The 14,393-nt window shown below is 42.7% G+C and overlaps 1 protein-coding gene across 7 annotated transcripts in view; it reads right to left on the reverse strand.

Moving 5' to 3' along the window:
* Nucleotides 1-503: 503 nt before the first annotated feature.
* Nucleotides 504-14,393, reverse strand: part of cracr2aa (calcium release activated channel regulator 2Aa) — a 114,796-nt gene continuing 100,906 nt past the window's right edge. For 5 of the 7 annotated variants that reach the window (XM_068050251.1, XM_068050248.1, XM_068050245.1 and 2 more), the window contains one exon: nt 504-6,079. In XM_068050251.1, the coding sequence (XP_067906352.1) occupies nt 5,989-6,079 (91 nt within the window). In that variant the 3' untranslated portion in view covers nt 504-5,988. The remainder of the gene's footprint in view (nt 6,080-14,393) is intronic. The other 2 variants (XM_068050253.1, XM_068050252.1) reach the window with 1 other exon arrangement.

Here is a 14,393-nt window from a genome sequence, read left to right on the forward strand (position 1 = left end):
AAATAAACGTTGGTGTTGATTCTAACCTGCACAAAATCTCAGTTATTTTAAATAAAGTCAACGTCAAAATTCTTTCGGAAATAGCTTCAAAAGTTCTAATGGATCATTTGAAGGTTTATTTGAAAAAACCTGTCTTCCTCTTGGCTTGCTGATTATACCCTCTCTCCCCTCATATTTCTTCCATATTCATACCAAGAACATTGTTATGATCCTGTAGTTTTTTTTTCCTTTTCTGGGAAGTATGCAGTGTGCCTTTAAGGCTGTAACAGGATCAGTACTCCTTTAAGGCAACAAGCTCCAAAGACTCAGTCAAAGGATGCATTCTCGTTACCGTAGGATACAGCCACTCAGGACCAAAGACACGAGATACAATGTTGCCGATTGACATTTGAAACTAGCTGAAAAACTGACTTTTGAAGCACAGTTAACAGACACACACAGACTGTCTGCCAGCATATAATGAAGGAAAAGAGAGCTCTCTCTTGGTTTATTTAAACCTTATTTATTATATTCTCAGAATTCTGATGTCAAACCAGATTAATTTCTTAAAAGAAAATAACCAATTCCTTTAACTGCTGAACTGTAATTGCTGAAATTCATCGCCGGAAAAGAGGAGCATCAATTCAACTGCTGAACTAGACTACGGACGGTTCTCCGGTTGAAGAACCTTTTTTACCCCATCGGATGGCTGCGAGGACTTCAAGCAACCTTGGACTGTTCCACATTGGAAGATTTCACTTTGGCAGGAGCTTAAATATGCAAGGACACTCATTTTTCTACTTTAAATGTTGTTTATATCTTAGTAGTGTTTACGAATTTAGTTTTTCTAATTGAAAGTTAATTTGTTGATCTAAAGACACTTGGTTTGGTTAGCCTCATTCAGGGATTAATAGATAATACAACTTGGCTGGGTCTTTCTCTAATTTGGAAAGTTTAAAAATGATATGTTAGCGATCTGTGGAGGAATGGGACTGAATCAACAGTGCATTTCTCCCACCACAATCAGAATTATATATATTTGGGGGCTCATCCGGAATTGAATCATATTAATTGGGGGTCAGTCATCCGGGATTGAATCATATTAATTGGAGGCTCTCAGTCAGTCATATATTTTAATTGGGGGCTCATTCTGGGATTGAATCATAATAATTGGGGGCTCGCTCGAGATTGAATCATACCAATTGGGGGCTTGCTTGCGGTTGAATCATATTTAATTAGGTGGCTCGCATCTGGGATCAGAATCAGACTATTTTAGAGGGCTCACATTTGAAATCATATTAACTACTCTTCTCTGGGAAAACAAATTTAAATTGGGGTCTTGCGTCTGGCATCATATATAATTTCTCTCGAGTCTGGGATCATAGCAATTGGAAACTTTATTGTTGGGATCTAAATCTAACACCAATTACAAAGAAATTAAAAGAATCAGGTCTCTTGTATAATAAGGTACAGTCTATACCATTGTAATGGCATAAGTGTTTGCAGCAGAGTTTTTGGGAAAGCAGAATGTTTCTCTGACTGACTTGATAACTTTAGCTAAGAACAAATTAAAAGAATTGGCAGTGAAATTGGGGTTGGAATTGAAATCAGGTGTCAAAAAAGTAGAGCTAATTGACATAATAGCTGAACATCATGGGAGGTGGAGATGGAGATGGAGATGATGAATACGAGGAACAAGAAAGGGAATACGAGAGACAAGAAACTAGTAGGTCCCAGAGTAATGCAGAGGTATTGGCTAGGATTCAGTTAGAAACAAGAAAACTTGAGGCAGAAAAAGAATTAAGAAAACTTGAATTAGAAAAAGAGGAAAGGGGGAAAGAGCGAGCATTTCAGAGAGAAAGTGAAAGACAAGAGAGAGAATTGAAGTTAAAAGAGATGGAACTAAGACAAAAGGGTAGTCTTGAATCCAGGGCAAATTCAGGTCAGGAAGATCTGAATTTAGATCAGGACCCAGCGAAAAGTTGGTTACATTTATACAGCTCTTCCTAAGTTTGAGAAAAAGGATGTAGAGGCATTTTTCATATCTTTTGAAAGAATAGCCAAACAGATGAAATGGCCAAAAAAAAGCTGGACACTGCTAAGGCAGGGCAGGTTGGTAGGCAGAGCTCATGAAGCTTATGCCATACTTCCTGAAGAGGCTTTGGCAGACTGTGAGATGGCAAAAAAGGTTATTCTCGCTGTGTATGCGTTAGTCCCTGAAGCTTACCATCAGAAGTTTGGGAACTTATGGAGATTGGCTGGGCAGACATATTTAGAATTTGAGAGAATGAAGCAAATTACTTTTGACCATTGGATATGGCATTAAAGATAGAAACCACATATAAGAACCTTCAAAATTTGATTCACTTAGAAGAGTTTAAAAACTCCATTCCTTCAGCAGAAAGAACTCAGATAACCTGAAAGTTTTGAAAGCTAGGCAAGCAGCAGAAATTGATTATTTTGAGCTAGAGAAAAGGCCAATCGATTTTGTCCGTCACCCCCATAAACCCAAGGAGGATAGAAAGTGGGAGAGTGAAAGGAAAGCATGTAGCCGGGGACAAGAATAAACAGCTGGGAGTGCCCCATGATCACCTCCTCAGGTCAGAAAGGAAGGTGCTGAGGGTAGAAGTGAGGTTTGCAAGCCAAAGTGTTATCGTTGCAACAAAATGGGTCATCTTCATTCTGAGTGTTGGAAATTGTGAGGTAAACCCAGAGGACATGTTGGGGTAGGCAAAGTTGGTGCAGAGGAAAAGACTCTGACTGAGAGTACAGCAGACCAGCTATAGCTTTAAGGACAGCTGTGAAACCGATACAAAAACTAATAGTATAGAGGTTAAGAATAAAATACCTGAGAGCTATAATGAATTTTTGTCAAAGGGGAGAGTAACTCTGTATCCTGTAAGTGAGGCAGGAAAACCTATTATACTCAAGGACACAGGAGCAACCCAAACTCTCTTGCTGGGGAAAGATATGAGATTTCCACCAGAGAGTGCCTTGAACGCTAAAGTTTGAATTGGTGGGGAGTATATACACGTACCTTTGTTTAAAGGACACCTAGAGAGTGATTTAATATCTGGGATAGTAACTGTAGACGTTGTCCACAGTTTACCAGCAAAGGGAATTGATCTACTCCCAGGAAATGATTTGGCAGGATCAAAAGCATCAGTTGCCCCTATAGTTATAGAGGAACCAAGTGAAATTAAGGAAACAGAGCAATTAGAGGAACAAGTTCCGGGAATATTTCCTGCGTGTGTAGTCACCCGAGCAATAGCTAAACAGGATCCATTGTCGGTGGTAAAAGAGGCACCACAAATAGATAGCCAAGTATCTGAAACCTTATTTAGGGATTTAGATAATCCAAATGAGATGTTTAACAGATCGTCTATCATTGCAGCACAGCAAGCTGATCCAGAGATATACTGAATAGCACAGATGGCTCTGTCAGAAGCTGAGGTGAAAGGAGTTCCGGAAGGCTATTATGTGGCAAATGGGGTTTTGAGGTGGAAATGGAGAACACCTCATAGACCTGTCGACGAAGACTGGACGGTTGTTGAACAGATAGTGGTACCACCTAAATATCGACGAGGATTATTAAGGTTAGCACACGACATTCCTTTGCAGGACATAGGGGAATTCGGAAGACCAAATCACACATAAGTCAACATTATTACTGGCCAGGTCTTACAAAGGATGTGAAACAATTTTGTAGGAGGTGCCATCCCTGTCAAATGGTGAGAAAAGCATACCCTACCATAAAATCAGGGGATAAAGTATTAGTGTTGTTACTGTCACAGGGAGAACCATTAAAAGCACGGTTCAGTGGCCCATATAAAGTGATCAAAAGAGTGGGTAAAGTAGATAACTTGCTTGACACTCCTGATCGCCGGAACCACCACCGGTTGTGTCTCATTAATATGGTCGAACAATACTACCGCAGGGAGGAGGATACGCCAGTACAGATATGTCAGGTAATCGGGACTGTTGAGAAGGAAAAGGATAGTGAGGATGAGGCGGAAGGAGGCCTAGGAAATTCTCAGATTGAACCTCCAACTATCCAATTAGCAAATACAGAATGGCCAGGAAAATTAAACAATAGGCTTTTACACTTAGAGGCAAAACAGTATGAAGTCCTAACCAGGGTTTTCATAACGTTTCAAAATGTTTTAGGGATAAGCCAGGATGTACAACCTTAACCACACATGATGTGGGTATAGGGGGAGCCATTCCTTTAAAACAACATCCTTGTTGCTTAGGTCTGGACAGACAGGCCCAAGTGGAAGCAGAGGTACAATGCATACTGAAGGGCAGCTGAGTTGAACCTAGTCAGGACAGCTGGAATTTGCAGATGGTCTTGATGTCTAAACCTGGTGGGATAGCTTATATTTGCATAGACTCTAGAAAAGTCACTGTGGTAAGGTAGGCAGACTCCTACCCAAATTCTCACTTAAAGGACTGTATGGACAGACTGGGCAACACAATGTGTCTTAAAGAGACAGATATGTTGGAGGGATGCTGTCAAATTCCTTTGACACCCCAAGATAAGAAAAAGTCAGCTTCTGTTACACCAGACATGGTTTTCCAGCGTCAAGTGATGCCACATAAGTTAAGGGGTACTCGAAAAACTTCTCAGAGAATTGTGAACCCACTAGTGGTCACTCCTAGCTGTGCAGTTCACCTGGCTGAGGAGATGGACAATAGGGACACGAAACAACTGGAAGACTACGCTTGGAAATTTGAAGTGGGTTAATTGGGACAACCTTTTTGGAAAGTTAAAACCGCAAATGTTCTGGTGGAACTTGTTGCTGTAATCTTACCATTTTAGAAGATTATATATCTAAAATGTGGGGAAAAAGATATGTTAGCTTTTTTTTCAATTTGTATTTTTTGCACATTGTAATGAAATGCATTTCAGGAATGGCATTTCATTTCGTCAGGGGCGGAGGTGTATGATCATGTAGTTTTTTTCTTTTCTGGGAAGTATGCAGTGTGCCTTTAAGGCTGTAACAGGATCAGTACTCCTGTAAGGCAACAAGCTCCAAAGACTCAGTCAAAGGATGTATTCTCATTGCCATAGGATACAGCCACTCAGGACCAAAGACGAGTTACAATTTTGCCGACTGACATCTGAAACTTGCTGAAATTTTTCTATTTTAAATGTTGTTTACATCTTAGCTGTGTTTAAGAATTTAATTTTTCTAATTAAGCAGTTAATTTATTGATCTAAAGACACCTGGTTTGGTTAGCCTCATTCGGGAATTAATAGATGGTACAATTTGGCTGGGTCTTTCTTTAATTTGGAAAGTTGAAAAATGATGTTAGGTGATCTGTGGAGGGACGGGACTGAATCAACAGTGCATTTCTCCCACCACAATAAGAATTGTATATATTAATTGGGGGCTCGTCTAGGATTGAATCATATTAATTGGGGATCAGTCATCCGGGATTGCATCATATTAACTGGGGGCTCGCAGTCGGTCGTAACAACATAATTTTTAAAAGCAGCACAGTATTTTAAAAAATCATTTTACAAGATTTCTTTTGCCTATTGGCTAAGACGTGTAATACAAACAGAACCTGTGACAGATATTTAGGGGGTACAGAACTCAACCCAGCAGAACACGTATGATTAGGTCATTAAATGTTTCACAACTTGCTTCAGTTGTGCAATAAATTGCCTAATTTAAAAGCTCCCATGGTGCGCGGTCTGTCGCTAGCCGTTGGCTACTATTTAAATAGTCCCATTGTACTTGCTGCACAATCTGATAGAAGAATTCAAAATGCAGAGAATCCCCAATCTCGACCAAGCTTCACATTTTTTTTTAAAACAGCATCACATTAGCTGAGGAATTCAATGGTAAAATTGCCAGCTGGCAAATCTGATTGAAGCTCTCATTTATGTTTTTCATTCAGACATTCTCTACAATTCCCTACAGCAGAATGTATAGAAATGTTTTTCTCTTGGGTGATACATGGGCTCCTCTGGCAGTGAGAAGTAATAAATCCTTGTTATTATTTTGCACAGCAGGTTTTCTGTTGTGGGGAATCTTCCCCGAGTTTAACTGTCTTTTCTCTTTCCTGATCTTCAAGCTCCTTCAGAAGTCTAAACAAACAAATCAAAGTTTAGTCACAAGAAACAGTGAGTTGAAAGTTCCAAATAAAATCCCACAGCTTTGATAAATTTGGAAAATATAAACAAGGAATTTTATAATAAAACACCATCCCATCAAGCCTTGTTATTACTACTTCACACAATAAATGCTGGAAATACCAAGTAGCTGGAAAAGAAGCAGAGATGGTTAATGAATGGAATTGGAGAATAGGACAACAAAGGAGGGCCAACATTCGGCCCATCGAGTCTGTGCCAGTTAGTGTAAATCTTTATCTGAACTGGAAGGTAAGAAAGCTTCATATTGGGATGAACTAAACAGCAAGAGAAAACAACAGTACTGACTTGCAAACTGGTTAATTGAAAAGTTTGCAACTATTGGAGCATATAAACTATGACCCCCAGAAACGACAATAAAGGAACAGAGAAAATCCCTGCCCCTCCATCGCTGGCCTTTGGAAAGAAGGAAGAGTGGAGAGAACAGAGCCTGTGGCCACAATTTCTCAATCAGTAAGATAACAGGAATTGTTTTATTAAAGAGCTCATTTTATGATCAGGAATTCATTTTGAAGTTAAAAGACAGTTTGTGCAGAACTAAATGATATGAGCAGAATGCCACAAGTGCAAATCACCTTGGCTCATTCTCTGACTACTGTCTGTGTCGACTGAATCAGCTAATAGATACAACTGTCTGTTTCTGGAAGGATGAGTTAATGTAAACCACGAGTGACAGTCATGGATGAGGAATGATGTAATGGTCCTTTAGCTAAGAATAAAAAGGGATGTTAGGGAAGACCCTGAGGGGGTTAATCATCCTGTGACTGAGTTCAGCAACTGTAACACAAACTCCCTTTGCCTTCGTATCTTTGTGTATGCTAACTGTACCATTCCTAATAAAATCTATAAAGCCTAGAACTTCAGTCTAGACAGGTTTTCTCAGATTGAAAGAAGAAAGGTGTAGGTTTATTAATCGTAAAACTCTAATTCAGTTAAAGCTACCAGAAATATGCGACGTGACCACGCTAGCATGCATAAGCGATAAATACACAAGCAAATAGAGACAGAAAATGAGAAAGAATCCAAGGAGAAAAAGTTTGAAGCAATAGCTGGAGTTCAGTTACTGGCTTTGGTTTTGATGTAATTGATTGCAATTAAGTCTTGCAGTTCTCGTTGTGGACCAGTGCACACTTTCAAACTTGTTTCGATGGTCTTCTGTCTTGAGGCTTAAGTTACTTCCGTGTGTCCCTGGAACTCTGTGTGTGAGAGAGAGAGAGAGAGAGAGAGAGAGAGAGACGGGGAGAGAGACATGGAGACACCTTCCTTCTCTGTTGTCTTCAAATTGCAGTCTCCTCCCAAACTGTTCTGTGAGCACAATTCAAACAACTCCAAGTTGGCCAGCAGGTTAGTCATGTGACTAGCTCCTTATTTGGAATAACCGCTCTGAGGAGGTTTGTCGATTTCCCCCAAGCTGAGCAGACACTCTTAATGGGGTGTTGGGGGGGTGGGTCCGGTGGAATGCTGGCTTTTACACATTCAATGTCTCTTGATCAAAAATCTATCTGGCTATTTGAATGAGGGAGGCACTCCCATTGTCTTCTTCAGGCAACTGTCTTTTAGAATGCAAATATGCAGCCATGTTTCCAGCCACTGAGCTTTAGAATGCAAATGTGCTGCATCCATGTTTTCAGCCACTGTTGTGGTCTTTTTTTTAAAAAGTTATTTCCAGTCCAAAAACAGGTCAAACATAATGTTCCATAGGACGGAATTAATGTGTCTTATTTTGGCAGGCGTGGTTTTCGTCACACCTCCACATCCAGTGGAATGAAATGTGATATTAGGAGAGCATTTCACTATAAGAATAGGGAGAAGAGAAAGTACAGGAAAACAGACATGCATTTCTCTCATTCATTCAGAAATCCTAAAAATGGTTGCAGCCTGTCTTTCCTTTGTAGCAGTGTTGCTTTAAACTGCCCCTTTTCCCTTGAGATAGTTATGTTTTGCTCAAAGGGGTTTAAAATTTCTTCACCAACAGACAGCAATATGTTGGGTTCCGAAGAAGGGTCGCTGACCCGAAACGTTAACTCTGCCTCTCTTTCCACAGATGCTGCCAGACCTGCTGAGTGATTCCAGCATTTCTTGTTTTTGTGTGAGCAATATGTTGGGAATGGGCATCCCAATAAACATGTGATTTTTGGGGAGGTTGGCAGTTTGAACATTTCCATGACTGCCTAGGGTGCCTTTGTTCCTGTTAAGGTCTGCAGGGGGAGGGTTAGATTTAGCTAACTCTGGTTTGGAGTTCTACTCATGGGAGTGGGCAGTGGGTGGATCCATCTGATCTCTCTTTCAGTGCTTTGATAAGTCATGTGTTTAGTGTTTAGAGATACAGCACTGAAACAGGCCCTTCGGCCCACCAAGTCTGTGCCGACCATCAACCACCCATTTATACTAATCCTACACTAATCCCATATTCCTACCACATCCCCACCTGTCCCTATATTTCCCTACCACCTACCTATACTCGTGGCAATTTTATAATGGCCAATTTACCTACCAACCTGCAAGTCTTTTGGCTTGTGGGAGGAAACCCACGCAGACACAGGGAGAACTTGCAAACTCCACACAGGCAGTACCCAGAATTGAACCCGGGTCGCTGGAGCTGTGAGGCTGCGGTGCTAACCACTGCGCTACTGTGCCACCCCAAGGGTCCTGTGCAAGGGCTTTTCACTTCAGGGGATGGTTGTTTCCCTTTTCTCCTGACTGTGGGGGAGAATTCTTTGCTAATCTTCCCTTTGTCCTCTGGGACACTCCTGTTTGCAGATATTTGTCCAGATTCTACTGCATGCCCCTACGGCACTTCGACTAGCTGAGACATCACCCTCACCGTTTCTCTGCCCTGTCGAGGATTTTCTTTGTCCCTGCAGGTTTCTGTAAATACTGTTAACAACTCTGGTGGGGTGCTTCCAGTGCCTGCATTTACATAGGTGGATGTTGGGTCTAATTTTTCAAACATTTTGGGGTTGGCTGACTGGACAGTAGGGGTTTTCATCTGGGAATCCTCTTGGATCGCCTTTAATCTGTCCTCTTTGTCCCTGTTTCCCCCCTTTCCTCTAACTTCTCAGCCGGGGTCCCTTACAATTCACCAGCCCTCTGCTGGAGGGTCTTCCAAACACCAGTACAGGACTTAGGGGTGCAGATTTCACTGTAGGTTGGTGTTTCCCCTCAACCTGGCACTTGTGGCAACTCCTACAGTACTCCACCACATCTTTGTTGAGTTTAGGCCAGTCAAACTGTTGTCTTACGCGGGCTTTGGTTTTTTGTTTACCGACATATGCAGCCATTGTAATCTCGTAGGCCATTCCTAATATTTCACTCCAGTACCTCTGCGGCACCACTAACTGGTGAACCACTGTCCACTCTTTGTCCTCAGGTCTGTGAGGAGAACTCCATTTCCCCATCAGTACCTCATTCTTTAAATAGTAGCAGTCAGGGACTCCCTCTGCTTCAATTTCAGACTGGGCAGCCTGTGCTAACTCTCTCAATACTGATTCAGCTCGCTGAGCCTCAGCTAGGGAAGACTCATTTAATTGATTCCCCGGGTCCTCTAACTTTCCAAAGAAAGTCTCAGACAGACAGACCTCATGGTCATCTGCCTGCAGTGTTAATTCAGTCTCCTCTGGGGGAGCTGGTTTGATCATCACCTGATTCACTACACATGTAGGGGAACTGCAGGGAACCGTCTCCTGCCACTGCCCTGTCTCTCTGACCTTTTGCGGTCTCTCTTACACTATTGGGAGAGCTACCACCTTCCTCCTGCCAGATCATTCCCTAGGACCAGGTCAACCCCGTCCACAGGCAAACTAGGGACAATCCCTCAGTCACCAGTCCTGAAACTATGTCACATCCAGGTGCACCCAGTGTAAAGGCACAGGCAGACACTGCCCTCCAATACCATTCACCGCCATTCTGGTATTTACTGCATTCTCTGGAGGAAAGGTCAGGCCTTTTCCCAGTAAAAGGAATCGAGTGGCCCCTGTATCCCTGAGGATTACTATGGGCTTGCTTGCCCCACTTGAGGGGTATGGGGCTACTCTCCCTTTAGACACAAAATCCTGATAACCTTCAGGGATCCTATTAAATTTTCCTGCACCCACAGCAGTATGTTTTCTGGGTCTTACTACTGCTGCAGTTAAAGCCACAGCTTGTTCAGCTGTGCTTTCCATCAGGGTCCTTTCTCCTTCACTGAGCGGGTGTGCCCTGATTAACCCTACAGGCTTTCCCCGTAGTTTCCAGCAGTCAGCTCTTAGATGTCCTGCCTTATTACAATGGAAGCACACAGGTCTCTGGGTCTCACTCCTACTTGCAGCACCTTCCTTTTTGGTTAGAGGAGGGCCCCCTATGTGTCCTTTTCTTTCTCTCCCAGGACTGCTTTTCCTTTTTGGATTTGTGGGAATGCCTAGGAAAGGTTTTCCCCTGGGGAACCGACTTGTATATTAAAGCAAACTCATCAGCCAGAACTGCGGCTTGCCTTGCTCTGTGAACTTTTTGTTCCTCTACATGAGTCTTTATGGAGAGGAGGAGAGAGTTTTTAGATTCCTCGAGCAGAATTACCTCTCTGAGGTTTTCATAGCTGGGCTGAACTTTCAAGAGCTCTCAACCACTGGTCAAAAAGCCAGTTGTTTACTTCTCTCAAACTCCAAGTAAGTTTGATCAACTTGCTTTCTGAGGGTTCAAATTTTTGGCGGTAGACTTCTGGTACTAGCTTATATGCCCCGAGGATAACATTTTTTGTTAGTTCATAATTTGATGAACTCTCATATGGCAACAGGGAATAAACTTCATGGGCTTTTCCTATTAGCTTACTTTGCAACAGAAGAGTCCAGGTCTCAGCTGGCCATTTTAACTGCCTTGCAAGTTTTTCAAAAGATATTTTAAAAAATGCTTCCACATCTCTTTCATTGAATTTTGGAATCAATTGGGAAAATTTTAACAATCCACTACACAGCCCTGAATTACTATTCTCCATATTGGCCATGCTTTCACTGGGGTTACTCTGTCGCCCCCTAGTTAATTCAAGCCACCTCAGCTCTCTTTCCTCACATTCCTTCAGGGAGGTTCTTTCTTTTTCTCTCTGCTCTCTTTCTCCTGTCTCTCTCTCACTCTCTTTCCCTGTCTTCTAATTCAAGTTTCTTCTGTTCCAATTGCATCTTTGCGAGCAATACCCAGTCAGAGTCCATTTCTAACCCTGTCTCTGCTTTTTCATATTAGAGGGGAAAATGGTTGGCCACTAGTCTTAGGAGTTCAGACCTCCCAGCCTTGGCACAGAAAATGATCCCACACTGCTCAGCCATTTTCCTCAACTCCTCCATAGACAGTGCCTTTAACTAATCCCAAGTTACTTCACCCTGGCTTGGGGAGGTTCTGGCTTCAGTCACAGACATGTTAGTATTCAAACACACACAACCACAAGAAAACCTGTATTGAAGTCTTTTCTGTTTTTGATTGAATCAATTTGACTTCCCACTTCCAATTTCTTGTTTATCAGTGGATCCAATCTGGGACGCTAGCCACCCAATTCCTGTTATGACCGGGTGAGAAAGGGGTCTAGGGCTCCCCTCTCAGCCTTTTCCCGGTTTGGCGTAAAAGGGTTTTACTTTAAAAACATCGTGTTTTAGCTTCCCTCTCAGTGAGTCCTTGCTCACTGCTCTCTAATTGTAGTGGCAAAGAAATCAACTAGGCATGTTTTCTCAGATTTAAAGAAGAAAGGTATAAGTCTATTAACCTTAAAACTCTAATTCAGTTAAAGCTACTAGAAATATGCGATGCGGCCATGCATTCGTAATAAACACACAAGCAAATAGAGACAGAAAAGAAGACTCAAAGGAGAAAAGGTTTGAAGCAACAGCTGGAGTTCAGTTACTGGCTTTGGATTTGATGTAAAGTCTTTGATTGCAGTTAAGTCTTGCAGTTCTCTTTGGGGCCCAGTGCACACTTTTTCGATGGCTCGAGTTACTTCCATGGGTCCCTGGAACTCAGAGCGCGAGAGTGACAGGGAGCGACATTCCTTCTCTGTTGTCTTCAACTTGCAGTCTCCTCCCAAACTGTTCTATGAGCACAATTCAAACAACTCCAAGTTGGCCAGCAGGTTAGTCATGCGACTAGCTCCTTATTTGGAACAACCTCTCTGGCGAGGTTTGTGCATTTCCCCCAAGCTTAGCAGGCGCTCTTAGTGGGGTGTGTGGGGGTTTGTGGGGGGGGCGGGGGGGTGCGGTGGAATGCTGGCTCTTACACATTCAATGTCTCTTGATCAAAAATCTATCTGGCTAATTGAATCAGGGAGGCACTCCCATTGTCTTCTTCAGGCAACTGTCTTTTAGAATGCAGATATGCAGCCATGTTTTCAGCCACTGCTGTGGTCTTATTTAAACAAGTTATTTCCAGTCCAGTAACAGGTCAAAATAATGTTCCAAATGACAAAATTAATGTGTCTTATTTTGGCAGGTGTGGCTTTTGTCATAACGGGTTAATCAGGAACAGCCATCACTGTTCTGCTGATCCCCGGTTAGAGTGAGCAGAGGAGGACTGAGCGAGGTTCAGCTAATGTTACTTTGTAGATCAGGTGGAGACAGGCAGATATTGATTCTCCCAGGACAGATCATACCACAATTCATTCCATCCAGAGGACTGTTAATGTCGTCAATACCTGCTCAATGTCACATGAGGAGTCTCGTGTGGGTCGTTTGCTAAAGGGAAGGAAGTAGAGGATCACGTGACTGGTACATGTGCTTGAAGCAGAGCAAAGGTCTTGTGGAATGAGAGTGCTTCAGCTGGACGGAGGTCGCTCGCACAAGGGCAGGGGTCGCTTGGCCAAGGGCAGTCTGTGGTGAACAGACAGCACTTGCTATGCAGCCCAAACAGAGGCAAACAAAGCAGACAATGAGACTACGATTGCTGGGAATATTAGGATGCAGTGAAGGACAACTAAACCAAGAGTTGGGGATTAGGCAGCCTAGTGATGAGGACAGGCTGCAGAAGCTCGAAATGATACACTGGGGAAGGAAGGCTCAGGTGGTCCAATTGAAGTTGCAACTGAAAATCTACAATCCTTCCAGCACATTTGGGCCTCTGCCTGCCAGCAGTGTAAAGGGGGATACGGGAACAGGGCAGGTCCATGGGATTAGGATGCTGCTCCTGTAGAAGATAAACCCCAACATGGACTGGATGGGCTGAACAGCCTGCTCCCCCGTTATCATTTCTATGTATCTGATTTCTTTTTTGCTTCTGTTTAATGTTACTTCCTATTACTATGAATTAGTGTTTTTGTTCGGAGTGAATGTTCAGTATCATGCTTTCTAAACAACAGGGATTACAGATTTAATGATCCCATATTTTATCCAGGATGTAGCTCAACAGCAAAAGGGTTCAATATTCACCCAGAGGTGGCTGTCCTTGACCATTTGTGCACAAGGTCAAGTTCTGATTCAAAGCCTTTCAACCTTCCAAGGCTCCTGGCTTACAGCACTTTATATGGGGCTGGTAGGAACACAGGAACAGCAACAGACCATTCAGCCCCTCGAATCAGTCCCACCATCCTCTTAGACCATAGCTGATCTCCACTTCAACTCCATATGGTAACTAGTTCAATGTGAAATCTTCAAAATCAAAAGCATTCTACAACTTCTATCTGCTGAATTGTGAAGCAGCAATTTTTTCACTTTTTCATACTCGACTTCATATGACATATATAACATTACAAATTGACAGGTGGCATCTTCCTTTGTTGACAAACTAATGAAAGTCTTTGTATTTTTTTTTTGCAGTTAAATTCACTCACTGAAATATCTTTTTTTTTTAATTATTCATTCATGGTAGTTCATGTGGACATCACTGGCCAGGCCAGCATTTATTGCCCATCCCTAATTGCCCTCGAGAAGGTGGTGGTGAGCTGCTTTCTTGAACCGCTGCAGTCCAAGTGAGGTAGGTAGACCCACAATGCTGTTAGGAAGGGAGTTCCAGGATTTTGACCCAGCGACAGTGAAGGAACAGCGATATAGTTCCAAATCAGGATGGTGTGTGACTTGGAGGGGAACTTGCAGGTGGTGGTGTTCCCATGCATTTGCTGCCCTTGTCCTTCTCGGTGGTAGAGGTCGCGGGTTTGGAAGGCACTGCCGAAGGAGCCTTGGTGCGTTGCTGCAGTGCATCTTGTGGATGGTACACACTACTGCCACTGTGTGTTGGTGGTGGAGGGAGTGAATGTTTATGGATGGGGTGCCAATCAAACTATGCTGCAATTTGTGTATGGACTTTACAC

The sequence above is a fragment of the Heterodontus francisci genome, chromosome 18, assembly GCF_036365525.1.
Source record: "Heterodontus francisci isolate sHetFra1 chromosome 18, sHetFra1.hap1, whole genome shotgun sequence".
In the NCBI taxonomy this organism is placed as follows: domain Eukaryota; kingdom Metazoa; phylum Chordata; class Chondrichthyes; order Heterodontiformes; family Heterodontidae; genus Heterodontus; species Heterodontus francisci.